Source organism: Hemibagrus wyckioides, linkage group LG01, assembly GCF_019097595.1.
Source record: "Hemibagrus wyckioides isolate EC202008001 linkage group LG01, SWU_Hwy_1.0, whole genome shotgun sequence".
Classification (NCBI taxonomy): Eukaryota; Metazoa; Chordata; class Actinopteri; order Siluriformes; family Bagridae; genus Hemibagrus; species Hemibagrus wyckioides.
Genome location: NC_080710.1, coordinates 24,594,791 through 24,613,841, shown reverse-complemented (window position 1 = coordinate 24,613,841; position 19,051 = coordinate 24,594,791). Strand labels below are relative to the sequence as shown.

The window sequence follows — 19,051 nt, the reverse complement described above, 5'->3', positions numbered from 1 at the left end:
ACAAAAGAACACACATAAAGGAACACTTTATGCAGAAAGTGTTAGGAACAGGAATAATAGTCAGAGATAATCTGACATTATAGGTAAATTAAGACCTCACAAATATAACCTTAATTCTGTCATTTTAAGATAATAACCCTTTTTTCTGTCCTTAAACCTACACAAAACATTAATACTGTATAAAACCCTTCACATAAACTGTATTCAATGGCCTGTAAATAACACAAAAACCATTAACAAACCATTTTCCAAAAGGTCAGAACATTGTCAAATACTATAATACTGATCTATTAAAAGCCTTTTAAAACACTATCAAGACATAAATGTAAATGTGCCAAGATAACCAAGGACTTTGAATTATATTTTGCCTCCCTTGTCAGTGACTTTGGATAAAAGCATTTGCCAACGAATAAACATGGCCTAAATCGAATAAATAAAACAGAACATTGGCTTCAGGTCTTCAGATGGCTGCCAATAACCTCTGTGTAATAGACAGAATAAAGAAAGCAGGGTTGAGTAGGTCGTTTGTGAATGCTAGCTCCGAAACCATTGTTGCAAAAAATGTCACCTATTGTCAAAGCATGTTATTTGACTCTTTTATGCCGGGCAATCTCTTCATGAATCGACTCTTTCAGATCTTACTATTTGCTACACTCAATTAGAGGGCAAAGCTCCCCCAAAAACCCTGGGATGAGATTGTGAACTACAGATCTGATCTGAGTTTACAGTTAATTTCAGGTTCTTCTTTGGGTGGAGCTCAGAAATAATTTAACACAGATGCCTGGCTTTCGGCTGCAGTATGCAATCATAGAGAAAGAGACAGGCATATCCTTGTGTTTTTTTTTTTCCTTTTGAGCCTTTGAGATAAAACAGTAGAGACCAAGATGTAGTTCAGCTGTGGATACTGTGATACCCTTTATAGAGAAGCAGTTTATCTTGTGTATTGAAAAAAACCCCCCATAATTCCACATACTCTGCTAAGATGACCGATAGGTGAACTGTCAACTCCCATTAAAGGCGACCAACAGATAGCAAGCTACAAGGCCGATCAATAGAACTGGCTGGTGTGTGAATTCACTTACTGGAGAGGTGGCGAAGAAAAACAGGCATTGCACAACCTAGGACCCCACCAGTCATTTAACCTAACATAACCCTCAACAAGACTTCAGCTTCTTCAATGAGTCTATAAATGTGTAACTGCACACCATGTTACAATTAACAGGAACACACTGGAACAATGAAAAACTGTTTTGCAGTACTGGCTCGAAAGAGTCTGTTAAGAGTTGGAACACCGTTTTAGACAGAGGAACCCGATGACCTTTCGTGCAATCCGTATGCTCAGAGTGAGCACTCAACGTGCAGATGATAACACACAGCAGTGAGGCAGTGGAACAGGCTGTACTAGTAAATATGAAAGTATAAGCTCCATTGGTAGTTTACCATAACTCCAGCACAGACTCCAAAAAAATACCAGATGTGTTCATACTGCTTTGTTAAATAGCTAAAAAAAAAAAATTGCTGACTACCACAAGATCATACTGTGGAAGGCAGAAAATTTGTGTAAGCAGTATGAGCATAAACAAATCAACAAGCATGGGGCAACCCTTCAGATATGTTCCCCTCACAAGTGTGTGAAAGAGTTTAGCTCTGTTTAGCACCACTTTCAAGACTGACAGCAGGAAGTTAACACAGACGTTATCCCACGACACGATCAGCTTGCCTACACAAAGAGTTTTCTAGAAACTTCCACGTGGGCTCACCTGCAACGTCTTCATCTTCCTCCCTCAGGATGTTGTCATCAATGCTGTTTTCCTGAGGCGAATTCCTGCCGTCACCCACGGGGACCACCGTGAAGTTTGTGGGCATTTTTACAGCATGTGCTTCTCACCAAGTGCGTCTCCTACTCCTTATCTGTTTCTCTCTCCCTCTCTCTCTCTCCCCCCTCTCTCACTCACTCGCTCGCTCTGTCTTACTCGTTCTGTTTACTGTCTTTTTTTCTTCCTCCAGGAAGCAACTCCTTCTTGTCCTGTGCGATGGCTTATCTGAGAGAAATTCTCTGTTTCACTCTGAGTGCTTGGATACCGGTTGCCCATGTGACCAGCCCTCTGACAAATATGGAGCAGCCACGCCCAACTGTCCACGCATGCACCCACACGCACAGCTTGGTGAAGTCTGTCTCTAGTCTGCAGCAGCGGGAATCTCCAAAGACAAACAGAACCAGAAAGTGCAAGAGTTGAAAGGATGTATTGATTAAGCTAAGCTCCACAGCCACTTCCTGTGTCTGTTAAAAAGGGTGAAGGGGCATGAGGTGAGAGGACTGGCTTCTTGTTCAATGAGTGACACGGAGACTATCTGCACTTAAATATTCATCCTAACATTATGTAGCCTAGGGAAAGAGAGTAACATGCATTTCTAATCAGCACAGACCTTAGCCACAATTCTGGGGAAAATGCACTCGCTGCTGAATTGTTCCAGGAAAGCAATTGTGCAGAGCAAAAACTGGCTCCAGCTACATGATGAATAGCTTACTCTGTTTGCTAGCATTATCCAGTATCTTATCATAATGTCACTTCACATACAGAACTCGCCTGTTTGCACTGCATACTTCACTACAAGGCCAGGTTTATAGGAAATATTCAAGAATGTATACAAGTCCCTCCCTACATCAGGATGTATAATTAGTTGATTACGTATAATACATATAATTATACTATACATTATGCTTACTTCAAAGCATTTTGTACATCGCTCTGGATGAGGGTGTCTGCCAAATGGCTTAAATGTAAAATGTAAATATATGAATATAATCATATAATATAATATTATTGTGGGTATTGTTAGTTAGAAAAGTGTCATCAGGAGAATACAGGTTTAAACCTCGACAATACCACAGCCAAGAGAGCAGAACCGGCTATGCTTTCTTTGTAGGAGAGATCACGTTACTCTCATAACCCTCATTCTGATGACTCATTACTCTCCCCTTCCAGTTAGAGAGACTCTAGCCAATACAGTATATTCAACAAATATAGTCATCATCACATACATTTCTTCACATTAACATTGTTAATGATTTTAAAATCTTGCTATTTGACAGATTGATTTGGTCGACGTTTACAAATGTTACTCAGTTGCTGCCGCATTTACCTCCATTGCGTTATTATTGAAACTAGTGTCCCTAGTGGTCAGAACAAGAAGTGCAACAACTGCTTACTGAGACCCCTTGGGCATGAATCACGTTTCAGTGGAGGCGGAGCAACAGACAAGATAGATAGTTACAGGGTTGCCAAATTAGGCTAGTTTCCACAACTACATTTAATACATTTAGATACAAATGGCGATTTGTAAGTGACAAAGACAGTGTGTCTACGATGCACAAAACCGATTCTATTGTAAGATATATTGTTACTATTCGCATCGAGAGAAAAAAAGATTATGGAGTATATGATGTATATACATCCGAAAAATGTGTCTATTACAGTGACCTTGTTTCCCGCTAAAAGGCTAAGAGGAAAAAAAGAAAAATGTGTCTGCCTTTTCCAATACCTAAATTGTTTAGGCTCTTTACAGGAATTTTGTTTGGTTTCTCAGCTGTAGTTGGGCTGGAAACTGTTGGGCTGGATTACTGGCAAACATGCGTACTGTATTGAACCCAGTTCAAAAAAGGTACGTCTAAAACATCTAAATTAAGACTGCATGCTGTCCTATAAAGTGTGACAGCACTTTGAATTACTTTTCTTTGAGGCTATTGTTATTAACATCCTGTTTAGGATTACGCACTACTTACTTCTCAAACTGCTTATGTGTCCAAATGTTTAAACAGTATGTTTTTACAGTACACATTATACAACCCTTCTGAGAGTCTCTATATTCAGTTCCTGTTCTTGTTCCACTGTGTCACCTCTTGTGTCATGGATCATGATCATCTTATTCTTTACCTAAATAGGAATTCCCATAACATTCCTATGATGTTCGCAGTGTTTTCTCACACCTTTAAGTGTTCCTATCCATGTGATATGGTTGCATGATGAGTAGTACACTGACTGTAAATTTTCTTATGAAACATTTGGAAACAGGAAACTCCTGTGACAAATATAGTACGTTGAATATACTTCAGAATTAAACTAGTTGTCCTACAGAATATAAATTATAAATCATCCACTTTGTTTCAATTTCAAAGCTGTAATCATACAGCACACCAACTTACATTACAGACAAATACGCAGTCAGCAACCAATAAAATCTTTATTTTACCTGAATTTTAACACTGTTCAAATAATAGTCTTGTCATAAAAAATAATTATAATGTGCTGCAGAAAATCTAGAGAAAGTCAGGCTTGCCCAGGCATCACATTTATCTATCAGGACTCAGACAGAGCAGAACTTATTTACTCTACATTCCAGGAGGTGGTTAGAGCGTAAAGAAGGTTCCTTAGAAGAACATCCCCAAAACATCATCACCTCCCTCACCACTGTTACTGTAGGACTCAGGAAATGGTTGGAACTGTGTTTTCCACGTGATAGAAGAGTCTTTACCACCAATCATCCTGATTGTAGGACATGTAGGATGATTTCAGCCTTTTAATATAATGCATGTTAAAGCCAAAACAAATTAGCATCACATTAATGCGATTTATCACTGACAAATACCCTTAGGTAATTCAATTAATTCCTGCTGTGTATTCTTTATAAACATTAAGTCTATCAGACCTTCCTCATGTGGCAGAGTAGCACAAGTGCTGCCTATAAAGCACAAAAGATATTTTGATGCTTTCATGGAAGTATATGCATGACTTACTGTGTTCCCTCAGCCAATGCCAAATACCAGAGCGGACCAAATCCGGACACTACATACCTGAAGAAAACCCTGCTCTACACCCTGCTTAAGCATGGCTTGACTTGACACAGTGCCAGGCAATCTCAAGGCTGTGTTCCCTCCACTAGCTTCCTGTAGTTGCTCACAGCCAATGTGAAACACAAGTGTTTGCTTACAAAGCCAAAAACAAATCGCACCTACCTGAACCCTGCTCTGGACCACGCTCCCTTCCAGACACAAGCATGACTTTGACTTACCCATTGAATTACCTTAAGTGTCCTGTACATGTGCAAATGTGCCAGGTCTGCCTTATGTGATATGTATGATATCGTGTGTATTAGAGCTGGAGTACTGTGTGTTAGTGATCATGAGTTGAGGGTTCTGATGGCTCGGGGACTTTTTACCTGGAAGCCAGCATGTGGATGTGAATTACAGTACATAGACGTGCAGTGAGCCAATCAGAGAGCTTGCAGTGAGCTTGTGGTTAGAAAAAAAATATGTACAGACATCTCCACTACTCCATTAACAACAATTCTATTTCTGTATAGAAATGTGATTGGTCAGTCATTCTATTACAATTCATCAATTGAAATGTGCCATTTGGATGAGTGATGTACTTAACTTAAGTGTTAACATTAACATTTATAGAGCCACAAAGTCAGAACAGAGCTAAAAGAAATGCATTTTAAAGAAGTAAAAACAAATTCTACCCTGTTATTCAGTAAAAGGGTCAAGTGATGTGTGGGACATGGCTCTATGGAAAAGTTATGTCACATGTGCACCACATTTCATTTTATACTTTTCCATTATACTGATTACATTAGGAAGTAACATCGATTTCTGATGAAAGAAATCATATAATGGTCAGGATAAAAGCCATGGGCAGGAGTTCTGCGTGTGCATGATGGGATTAACAGAAAAGTTCACCTCATTTCAAAGTCAGTACCAACAGTATCACTATCCTCCTGCATTCCGGCCCCTGTGGTTTAACATGGCTATTCCCAGAATATTGATCCTTCAGGAAATATAAGAGACATGCAGAGATAATGTTTCCAATGCACCAACTCTGAGCTGCAGTGGCAGTCGACCATTTTGAAAGCACTGTAGACAGGTCACCCTGATAATTAAACTATAAAGTAACAGTGAAACACTAAAACTGTGTTTTGTTTTTGGTCTTAACAAAAAAATGACCATGGGGCATTCACAGAGCTGTTATTCCTGATTGGGCTTTAAAATAACCCTGCCGTACTTAAATATGCAACCAGCCTTCAGGCACTTGGGCATATCTTAGGAAATGTAGTGCACCAAGAAACATGTTTGTTTTGTCTGGTCTTAATACTTAACCTTTGCTTTATTGACAGTCATGCTCGAAGACCTGTATCTGTTATGCTGACACAGCACTCATTTACTTTGTATCCTAACAACTAATGCCCCTGGCAAACATCATCACTGCTGAGCGATCATGTGGAGCGACTAAGTGCATACAGAGAGTCAGCTGTTAATGACAGATAGGGTAAAATGGACACAGCATTCCCTGCTGAATACTATTGTTCATCCTAATCCAATAAGGTTCTCGTACATTGGATTTTAGCTAAAGTCAGATTGACGTGCCTGCTAATGCTCAACGTACAATACATTTCCTGATATCTTCACATCGTCACGCATGTCATATCCGAATAGTTGCTAGGAACAGCAAAAATAAGGACTATAATACAATTTCTGGTGAGTCACAATACGAAAATATCTCCGGTTCTCTTTGCAGAACAGACAATCGTCATCTCTCTAACATATTCTTTCTCAATTCTTCTGAAAGAAACTGCTGTAGAAATAACCACTACAGTTACTCGGCCTCAGTCTTGACAAAGATACATGATCGACAGCTCTCGTGTTTATTTTCACAAAAAACATGGCTTGGGGAATCAGGTATGCTTCAGTCGAGGTGAAAATTCGTGTAGTGTGTAAGCTTGGTCTATGATGGATCACGTGGTGTACTCACTGCTGTGTCCACAAAACAACAGACCGCGAGTGAAGTCATTTAGTGTGAGGAGTATACAGATTTAAACTTCTGAAACTCATGTAGTGTCCAGTAAGCATAAGGGTTTATTAAAGACTATGAATTTCCCAGCACATTTTCACTTCCTTCTTGCTGAGAAAGTTTACTTAAACATCCTTGTGAGGATCCATTTTTTTCAGTGTGAAATATACAGCATGATCAAACCACCCAATACAATCTATCACATTTTTAAAATTTTATATTATATATATATATATATATATATATATATATATATATATCATAGATACTGATTGTTATACTTCATACTAAGGTTTTTTCTGCCTTTCTTCAGGTATATAGGCATATCTCACACTGCCCTTCATCTGTTTCTTTTGTGATTCTTATCTAAAGTGGTACAGTAGGATTTAACAGATAAAAAGGAAGTAACGTTAACTATATTACATTAATTTTGACAATCCTAGCACTCCCTAATCTTATGAGTGTGACTAGAAGGAAGTTCCCCCTCTATAACAGCATGGTATGGAAAAAATCTCAAATCGTAATGCCATTATTACTGTGTGGAGAAGACTCTGGTTTTACACTGATGTTTGGATTTAGGAAAAATCTTTAACAAAACAGAGTAAATTACACAGTTAATTAGAGCTGCAAATGATTCAAGTGATCATGTAAATCCCCAAAACATTCACAGAACAGAAACATTCATCTGGAACGTCTCATTTCAGCTCACCGCACTCAGGAAAGCATTTGGTAATGTGTTAGAGGACTTATTGAAGTTTCTCTATGGTGCCAAATTATGCAAGCCTCCTGCAGAGCCTAAGATTACAGTCCCAGCTTCGGAATTGTTCACCGTTTGATCTTTTTAACTGGGAAAGCAAACATAAGATGGCACAGGGTGTTTAAACTTTGAGTGTATTTCTGTGGAAATGAAGCAGCACTTGATAAATGGATGTTAGGTTTTAATGTAGACAGTTTGAGTTTAGTTATCAGTTTGGCAGCTGCTTCTATATAAGGCAGCGAAATGGGGTATGTGAAGCCTAAGCAGGGAAATGGAAACGTATTACAACGGAATAAGCTGGAAAATAATTCTGTTTATTAGGTTCTAACATGATTAGTGACATGAACAAGTTTAATCAAGCCTTAATTGTATGAAACATTTAATTATTTAATAATATTAACTCGTAACTAATGTAGTCTGTCAGTGAAAGAGACGTTTATTTTTATTATAAAATTAAATCACCTTTTTATTATTATTATTATTATTATTATTATTATTATTATTATTATATTATCAGCCACTGTATTGTATGGAAATGCTATTTTCTTTTTTTTTCATATTTTATCTATTCATTTCTCCTGGATTTAATGCTAATTCCATTTTTCCCCCATTCATTATTCATTTTAATTTCATTTGACTTTTAAATTACTTTTTTTTTTATTTTGACTCTATTTTAATAACACAGTCATTTCACTGTATGTTCTACTGTGTATCACTGTGTATGTGACAAATAAAAATTTTATTAATAATATTTAAGTAGATTCATAAAATGAATCTGTTGCAGATTTCTTACTGTTAAAGGGGTTAAAGCAACGAGCAAGACTGTCTGTTCGGGCATCTTCCCTTACAATCTTAAAGATCTTTAACTATTGAGCAATGAGTATTGACGAATTATGTTAGGGGGAAAGAAAAGTCTTTGTGACTGTAGCACCACCTCCTGGTGACCCTCAGCAAAAGCAACAGACTTTCCTTTCCAGACATTAGTGGAAAATTCCATGATTTTAAACAGGAACTGGACGGACTTGCTACCTAAATGAGTTAAAAATGCGATTAAAATAGGATTAAGATCTAATATTGCAATCCTCTACGATATAAAGCTTAGTCATTATGCTAACCTGAACATACGCTTCATATATCGTGCATATTCGAATATTATGAGAAAAAAAATGTTTTTGGGAAGGAGTGATATCGTTGGAAAATTTATAAGGTAATTTTCCTGGCAACTTCTCCTCCACACAGCCTACCCTGAATTGCCAGTTGTTTACAACTCAAGAGACAAAAGCCCTTTTTTTTCTTTTCGTAAACGTTTAAGGCAGATTTTTCAGTTTTATTTGATGTGTTGGCATCAAGAAAAGATCAGGAACTTCTGAGTCACATATAATCAGGTCAGTGTTAAAGGTATGAGGTATTCAATGCCGTGCCTGCCCAAGTGAATGTATTACATCAATAATGCTGCAATGACAATTTAGGGGTTTAGTAAACATGGTGAGACATGATGAGTGAGATTTCTCTTTCTTCCTCCACACACTGTAACCGTATCCTGTTAGACGTACTCTACTTTGTTGCTTAGTTTTAAAAAAATTCCAAATACAAATTTGTAAATGTTAAGTCATCTGGAACCTGTCAGCTCTACCATGCTGAGGTGCTCTCACAGCATAGAGAAACGTACAATCTTTCAGTATTAACATGTTTATTATATTTAGTTTATTTACCTAATATCAAATGGCCTGATTGCATACTTAGGTATACAAAGACATAATACCTGTGCCATAGGTTGATTTTAAGCTGATCTTAAAAGATAATATTCCAAGACACAATCCAATAATGACCCTGAATCCCCCATGAAGTCCAACAATTATGTATTTTGATATAGATAATGCTGTGGCTAAACGTTAATATACATCAAGACTAAATGCATTACAGTTCCATTTTTCACAAATAAAACCAACAGACTGAAGTTTACGCATAATCACCAGGGTGAAAACCTTGCCTGCTGGAAGAATGTTCTCTAAGCAGAAAAAAAGAACTGCTTGGCCATAACGATGAACCTAATGGTGGAAAAAGGGCGAGGCTTATAATCTAAAGAACATCATCCTGTTAGCTGTGAAGCATGGGGGTGGCAGCATCATGTTATAGGAAAAAGGACTGGTGTACTTCTGAAAACAGATGGCATCGAGAAGAAGGAGGGTTCTAGAGAAATACTACAGCAACACTGAAGCAACAACTCCACAAATGTCACATTACCATACATTTCCTGTGTTAAGTCAATTCGTTTACTTTATTTCCATAAGAGTTCATTGCAAAATAACAGCTAAGAGACAGAAGTATTTAAATGTTAAGCCATTTTGTTAGGTATACTTAGGATCATTATCCTGCTGGAAGACTCAGTTGTGACCACGTTTTACATATTTGGCTGATGTCTTTAAGTATCGCTTTAGTATTTTTACAAAATCCTCCTTAGTGCATATGCTACACAGCTGGGATGGTGTTCTTCAGCTTAACTGCCTCACCCCTTTTTCCTTCATACATAGTGTTTATATAAACAGTGCTCAAACAGTTCAATTTGGTTTCATCAGATTAGAGAACATTCCTCCAGAATTCCTCCTTCACTGTGTGTACTATTACTTGTGATACCTTGAGTTTTTTGGAAATTGAAGGAATCAGACTAGTGGAGGTCCACAATTTGAGGTTTTGCTTGGATTTTCCCATGGCATCAAGGGTAAAAAGGTACTGGCTCTGGGTAGACCCTTAAACAGCCACAGGTGCTCTCCCGATTAACTCTTAATTCTGATAATTGGCTCAAATTGAGCAGAAGCTCAATTTCTGGAATCTTCCACAATCACCATGTTTAGATGCAACTAAATAATGTGTTTTGATGACTGAACTGAATTGAACTGCCTTCATGTAAGGTCCTCAGTTGATCTGATTGAAAAGGGTGATATGAAATAGTCCAGTAAAAAATGTAATAAATAAAATTAGGCATGTAAACAATTAAATCTATTTTATTTTTCCTTGCACACAGTGCAGCACAAGAAAAGATTTAATTTTTATTTGGAATATATGTAATGTACACAAATATATGATATATATCTTATATATATATATATATATATATATATATATATATAAGATGGCTGCATTTAAACATACCTACTATACCTACTAAATCTTTCCTAATCAATTGTTTTGGAATGACTTGCTAAAAGAAATGTTTTATAACATGAAATGTGTGGAGGTGTGAAAAGTATATCTTTACTCTAGGTGTATATAAACTTTTGGTCTCAATTATACTGTAATTATGAATTCAAACTAGCAAAGAGTCAGTAGCTTAGTAGTTATTCACTATGACAAGAACAACCAGGCTTGAACTTTATATCACCGTTATCAATTTATATTTATAAATTTATAATAGATTTGCAGTCATGGTTAAAAAGATTTTTAGCATTCAGAAACTCTCAAATTAATCAGATAATTTTAAAAATAGAACTTTAATAAAAATAAAAATAAAACCATAACTAATATAATATAATATAATATAATATAATATAATATAATATAATATAATATAATATAATATAATATAATATAATATAATCAGTCAGTAGAGAGTGGTAGCTCAGTGGTTAAGATATTGAAAAACTGACTGGAAGGTCAAATTAAAGGGCTATTAAGCTGCCATTGTTGGACCCTTGAGCAAGGCCCTTTACCCTCAACTGTTGAAGAAAGGACAGTATCAACATTTCTTTCCAGTGTCACCCAAATGAGGATGAGGTTTACTTCTTAGTCTGGTTCCTCTCAAGGTTTCTTCCTCATATCATCTCAGGGAGTTTTCCATCGCCTCAGGCTTGCTCATTAGGGATAAATGTTAGTGATAAATAGTAACTTAACTAAATGTTTCTATACTTCTGTAAAGCTGCTTTGAGACACTGTTAAAACGCTATACAAATAAACTTAACTGAATTTAATTTAATTGCTCAGATGTATAAATGAGATAAATGCAAGTTACTCTGGATAAGGGTGTCTGCCAAATGTGGTAAATGCCAAATGAATAATAAAAAAGAAACAGAATATTTTGCACAGCACCTACTACAAATCCATCTCTTATGAGAACCAGATTGTAAAAGTAGTAAGTGACGAAGTCATCTGTGTACCTTACATCAATCTGCATGACGCGTTCGAAAAATAAATACAGTACGACCTTCTAAACATAGAAAGAACTGACAGGAATTTTGGCAACCCTAATGCAGAGAGTGGACACATGTACACTCGCAGGCTGTCTCGAATGTTGCACACATGCATACGTCTCTCTCAGCTGTCTCCTTGACAAGACTGGATCAGGTGATGCTATATTTTTCCCTCTTATGCAATGGGAGAGTTGTGTCCAGAATGCCACAGGAAGCCCGGGTGACTGGTGGAGGCTTCCTGAGGTATGAGGGGAGGCAGCGTCAGGGGAAGTCACTTAAAACCACAGACACATCGGCCTTTCACGCCACCAGCTTAAGGCCAGTAAGTGAAAGAGACAGCTGAGCGGAGTTCACAAGAAATTTAATAACATGGCATAATCTACAGACTGATGACTCACACGTCTGAAGCATTAATAAAGAAATTCTATGAATTCACAGACAGGTCAAGGTTTTAGTTAGAAAAAAAAAGGGTTGTGTTTTATTCTGCCAGGAATAAATATAGTATCTATATGATTCTCAAGCTATTCACTATGACAAGAACAACCAGGCTTGAACTGTTATGAATTTATATTTTTATATATAATATAATATAATATAATATAATATAATATAATATAATATAATATAATATAATATAATATAATATAATATAATATAATATAATATAATATAATATAATATAATATAATACATCCATTTTCTATACCCGATTTATTCCTAATTAGGGTCATGGGGATCTGCTGGAGCTTATCCCAGCACACATTGGGCGAAAGGCAGGGGTACACTCTGGGCCACATATAGACAGACAACCACACACTCTCTCCTATGGGCAATTTATAAATACCAGTCAACCTAATGTACATGTTTTTGGACTGTGGGAGGAAACCGGAGTACCCAGAGAAAACCCACGCAAGCACAGGGAGAACACGCAAACTCCACACAGAAAGGCCCCTGCCTGTTCGAACCCGGGATTCGAACCCAGGACCTTCTTGCTGTGAGGCAACAGTGCTAACCACTAAGGAACTGTGCTTAAATATTTATATTAATATAATATAAGAAAAAAATATATTGTACACATTATTTTATTATTATACAATATATAACAAAAATCCTAAGTCAGAAGTCAGTTACTAAATAAAATCCACTGACCCCCATGTAGGTGTGGTTATTTACAACTTATTTACAACATTTGATGGCCACTGAGATCTATGACTCAGCCTGTTATGAGAACAGATATACACACACACCAACCCACACCATACACACACCCACATACACACACAAGGCGGAGGGTCAGTCGATGTGCACAGCTCTGCAAAACGCTAGAGTAACTAGACACTGCAAGCTAAAATGTGATATAAACAGAAAATGGGAGCTCAGTTTAGCTTTGAATTTTGAAACCCTCATAAGCAGCCACACCGTGCAAGATTCAGTGACTGACTCGGTGAAAACACCAAAAGCTCAACAAATTGTGGTGAAATATTGATTGCCTTAAAGTGTCCAGAGGTTTTACACTGCATCATCACAGCAGCTTTTAGAATCCCTAAGAGACTATTAGAGCCTGCATCATTGTAAATCTATTCATTGTGGGCAATAAACTCATCATTAGGCTTAATGAAGAAAAAACAAGAAGGCCACAGCAGTGAAGGAAACACTCGGCTCAGCGTAGGCAATCACGGTCCCTGCAGACAGCAGCACCAGGGTGACACTGTTATTTCAAGTCAAAGCACAAGCCACTGATTTGCGACTCATTATATTCAATAGTACACAGATCTCCAGCATGCAGTTATGTTGTCTTTTATTCATTAGATAACAAAAAAAAAATGTTTAATTTCAATAGTTTTATTTTGAACTACACAAACCATAGTTATAATTATGTATGGTTACATGCAGCAGGATCCTGTGCTCTCACCGCTGTAGCCTAGGTCCAATTACTGGGAAAGGGAACCAACCCAGCTACTGAGGGGTTAAATTCTAGTGTAGATCCCAAGCCCGGATAAAATGGGAGGGTTACATCAGGAAGGGCAAACCTAGTGCAAACCATAAAATCAAAATATGGGGGTCAGGTGATCCACTGTGGCGACCCTGAACAGGGAGACGCCGAAGGATAACAATACAATATTTGACAAAATGATCACAGAAAAAATAGTTCTCATTAAAAAAAATCATCTTTTCTTTCACTCTGTATATTAAAACCGAATCAAAAACAAAACCAAACTCTACCCAAGTGAATCTTTTCATGACCACAATTCAATTCGACAAAAAAAAAAAGATATGTCTGTAATCTACTAGACTATTGACACTAAAAACACTACACATCCTCTAATGTCACAGCTCTCTAAAAGTCATTGTGTCAAGCCCTAATGATTTGGCATGGAATGACACTGTTATGAACAAGGATGCATGAGTCAGCTGTTTCTCATGTCTTGGCCAAGAGAGACTAAAGATGGGAGATGCCACCTGATAGCCACAGCCCCCATCTCCCTTACAACTGCAGAGAAAGTGACCAGCTCCAGTGAAGCTACTACCATAAACCTCTTTCCTGAGAGATTGTTGATCGGGCTTCGTTTGACCTCTCGGAAACTGTCCAAGGACACAAATTTTGCTTTTATTAAATGAATGTGAACTTTGATGGATGATAAGAGTCTTTCTTGAGTTTTGTTTCCCATGCTTGGATAAAACTGATCCAAGTAATCAGATAAATAACAAACTGCTTCTGGATCTGTGTATCCTTCTGTGTGTAGACGGACTGATTTAGGTGAAGGCACAGCATTAATTAGCTGCATTAAAAATTATGTCAATAGACGGTCCTCCCAACTATAGTAAGACGAACGTGTGTGTGTGTGTGTGTGTGTGTGTGTGTGTGTGTATGTGTATGTATGTGCATGCATTTGCATGTACTTGTGCATGTGTATGTGTACGCATGTGCATGTGTGAATGTGTGTGCATGTATGGATGAGTGTGTGTGTGTGTGTGTATGGATGAGTGTGTGTGTGTGTTTGTGTGTATGTGTATGGAAACCACTAAATTATGCACAGAAGGGATACTCCAGAAAGAGGGCTGAGATCTACTGACCCGGAATAATGAGCTTCAGTGCCTCATCCTGTGCTTCATCCAATCAAACCATCCTGTTTCAAATGCCAACAAAGCTCTATTTGTGGACATTTTTTGTTTGGAATCAGTGCTAATAAAAATATTCACGCAATATCACTCAGACATGTACTGTATAGTTATGATCAATAACTGCAGTTAGTTAAACACAGGCCAGTACTTGAGGCCAGGGATTAATAAAGGACTGGTGGGCAAACATTTGTTACCATGTTACACATAAATCCTTGCCTATTTCAACCGTGTACATCAGGTTCATAAAACGAACAGTAAAAACGAACACTAAGACTGGTTTGAGACTGAACAAGCCTTTAGTTGGATTTTTAGTGAGTTTCTGGAGAAGTTGCTGCTCTCTTGGAAAGACTCACCGCTGCTTTAAATACCTATGATTTGGATATAATGGGTTGGTAAAACCACAGTGGTGCACTAGTCTCTTAACCCATAAATCTGACACTTTGCCAGGCTGATGTATATTACAATTTTTTTTCTGTTATGTCTCTGTGAATATACCATTGCTGTTATATCTATGTTTAAAATGTCTGGCATTTATCCCAATTTGAATCTTATCTTTTCCTAACATGGATACATTGCTTATGAAGTGGAGCCTATATACACAGAATTTTAAACAAATAACAATTGACTGCCTTCATATGTAAATGCAGGCAACTAAAAAAAACAAAATCTGATACGAGTTTTAAAGCTGCACTGATATAATAGAGAGTGTAGTTATTAACTACAATTAAATCACAATGTACAAAACGCAGTCAAGGTGTAATCTTGGGCAGTGATGGGTTAAGCATATGTGTTGTTGATCTAAAGGACAGGGTTCACGTCCCACATTGCCAAGCTGCCACTGTTGGGCCTCACTGCTCCAGGTGTGCTGTATCATGGCTGACCCTGTGCTCTGACCCCAACCTCTAAAGTTGACATATGTGAAGAAAGAATTTCAGTGCGCTGTAATGCATATGTGAAAAAAAAATAAATAAATAAATAAATAAATAAATAAATAAATAAATAAATAAATAAATAAATAAATAAATAAATGGTCCTGTTTATTCTTGCCCAGTGGCTGAGATATAATTGGGCTAATAGGGCTTTAAAAAAAATCAATCATAGGTTTTGCCAGATTATTTGCTGTTAACAAACGCGATGGTCAGTGAGTCATGTCAAGGGATTACACAGACTGAGACACCCCTTAGATTTGGGCTGATAGTAATGTCACACTGATAGCATTGACATATCTGTTACACAACACGTCATAGTAACAAAGGCAAATAAGAACTACTGTCTTGGGTGTATTGTACATAAGCAATGTGGATTATTTACTCATCCTTTTTCCCCTAAAATATCTTTGGAAGTGAAACTCAGAACAGATCAACTATGCACACATTATTTTCTTAACACCCTTTTAACATTGTCTTAATATAATCTACTGCTCACAGTCAAGCTATTAATATATATTTGATTTTAGCTCTCTCATCTAATATCACCTTTTTTTTTTACTTTGCTTCACTCTGAAACTTATCCTGCATCATGAAAGTCTTATCAAAGGAGACATCAGTCTGAAAATAAGGTATTTTTTCTGAAACATCAGATATTTTCAGTGGCTTAATTGCATAAACCAAGCCTCAGACCCAGTGCCGGTCCCAAGCCTGGGTAAAATGAGGAGGGTTGAACCGGGAAGGGCCAAAATCTGTGGCAAATTGGATACGTGATCAACGATCCGGATGTATTCCGAATACGTGATTGTCAACGATCCTAGAGGGAGCTGCTGAAAGAAAGAATTGCTTAACCAATTGCAATTAGCCTTAAAAGTCCCAAAGTAGCTAAAAGTGCGGAAAAGGTGGCGAGACAGTAACCCCATACTGGGCACTCAACCACTACCTGAATATGAAAACGCATCCAGTCATAGCATCTCCTTTTTCCTTCCACAGAAGCAAACATTAAGCTTATATTACACATGCCCATTAAATTTATCACTTTAATTGTAATGCATTGACATAATTAACAAACTCACCCTGGTTAAAGGAGCATGGTGTCTTGGAAAAAGGGTAATAAAATCCACCTCTGACACTAACAGACAAGACTAAAAGCCTGCTTTAAGAGTCCGGCAACTTGATTTCCAGCGCCAATTAGATGAGTCACTATTAATAATGGACACAGCTAAGCCTGAAAGCTGAATTAAAGACCATCTATCCAAAGATCAGAAGATATACTTACACTGCTGGCTGGTATTACTTTAAGTGAAGTTATGTATATGGGACTTTACACTGTCCAACATGTTGTCAAGCCATATAACATGCCTAGAGACAATAACTAATATTTAATTTTAGCCTGTTAAGTTATTTTCAGAACTTCCCAGAATTGCATAATTACCTTTCCGTTTAAGGTTCTGACTTAAATACCTTTTTTGTCCACATTATTCCTTCTTTTCAGTCTTACACTAATCCAGCAAAAAATCCACACACAATAGGAACACATAAGTGGTAAGGAATTATATAGGAAGCAGGATAGAGGAACGTGCATCAGCTCGCCCAGCTTCAGCTCTCCTGGTGGCCTTCGGATGCTCAGGTTCCACAGGTCCGGGATGTGAGATGTGTCTGACACTAAACACGATGGTTAGTTTTCTTTGCTAAACAGCAAAAGTAATCCAGCATAATCAAGCGGGGCATTTATAATGTGTATAGTGTCTTTGTGGTGTTTCACTAAATACAACTTTCTTGATTATCCATGAATGTGCTCAGATATCTTGTGTAAGCTGTATGTAAACATGGTGTGGAGTTTTAAGACCATAGTGAAAGTCTGTGAAAGAACTGTTATGAATATGCCATAATTGTCTGGAGAAAACGAGCTCTTCACCATGAAGTCACAGGAGTCTGGTGTCATAAAGCCATATTCATTATTGTATTCAAAGCAACCTGTGCAATCGACTGGAAGTTTTTCCAACCACTAGCAGAGAGACCGAGGTGCCTGTAGAAATATGATAACATGGCATATTTATATCAATAGAAATGCTACCTGCAGTTGTTCAAGGACACGTGAATGAATGAGAAATGATGGGGAAAGTCATCCTATTTATTTTATCTTTGGAGTAGAGGTGTGACATATCTCTTATTCACTGAGCGCAGATAAACATGCAGTGCGCTGTGATCGTTTTAAAGCCGGTGTAATTCCTCACCTACAGATTTGTCCTACAATTCACACGCAAGCGATCGTGTGCGTAAAAGCGAACGCAAAGTCACTCACCGTATTTGTTAGGTTCTCTGTTGTACTGGAGGATAGGAACAGCCTCAGGCTCATCTAAATCTCCCTCACCTCCAAACACAGGTAAGAGCTCCTGGTTATTATGGTGATGATTAAGCTCCTGCTCCACGATGTCACAGCACTGAGCCACCGGCAGAACCACAAACCTTTCCGTCATGTTTGTCCGCCTCAATCTCACGGCTGAGCTGAGCAAGTTTCACGGGGTCAGATGGCGCGCGGTGTGTCGCTCATAGCCGGCGGTGTGTGTAGCGTCGTGTAGTGTACAAGTGCGCTCATAACACAATGTACGAGAGAGGCAACCTCCATGCACCCCTGTCAATCCATGCCGCGGTGGGCGTGACCGAGCGCTGATTGGTCGAGCCGAGCGCGAGCTGCCTGTCAGTCAGGGATGAGCCTGAACGTCACCGTCCAAAAACAAAGCGCCTTCTGGAGATGTTGCAGTTACAAGCAGAGTCAGGAAACTTTCATTCCTTATATTTGATGCAATAAATATTATGCATTAATATTATGCATTACATATAATGCAGTGCAACCCTAACCGATATATTGCTATGGCATATAAAGAAAATGTCCCCATCCGTGATTATTATTATTATTATTATTATTATTATTATTATTATTAGATAGATAGATAGATAGATAGATAGATAGATAGATAGATAGATAGATAGATAGAATTAAATTAAACAGTACTCCTTAATTTACATATATGAACCTATCTATCTATCTATCTATCTATCTATCTATCTATCTATCTATCTATCTATCTATCTATCTGTCTGTCTGTCTGTCTGTCTGTCTGTCTGTCTGTCTGTCTGTCTATCTATCTATCTATCTATCTATCTATCTATCTATCTATCTATCTATCTATCTATCTATCTATCTATCTA

At 37.6% G+C, this 19,051-nt stretch overlaps 1 protein-coding gene across 6 annotated transcripts in view; it reads right to left on the bottom strand.

The window, feature by feature from the left end:
• The window catches only part of slc12a7b (solute carrier family 12 member 7b), a 71,115-nt gene extending 52,691 nt beyond the window's left edge, over positions 1-18,424 (bottom strand). For 2 of the 6 annotated variants that reach the window (XM_058412983.1, XM_058413142.1), the window contains exon 1: positions 18,144-18,423. In XM_058412983.1, coding sequence (XP_058268966.1) covers positions 18,144-18,318 — 175 coding nt within the window. In that variant the 5' untranslated portion in view covers positions 18,319-18,423. Of the gene's footprint in view, positions 1-1,760; positions 2,175-18,143 lie in introns of those variants that run through there. The other 4 variants (XM_058412904.1, XM_058413218.1, XM_058413069.1 and 1 more) reach the window with 4 other exon arrangements.
• Positions 18,425-19,051: the final 627 nt, after the last annotated feature.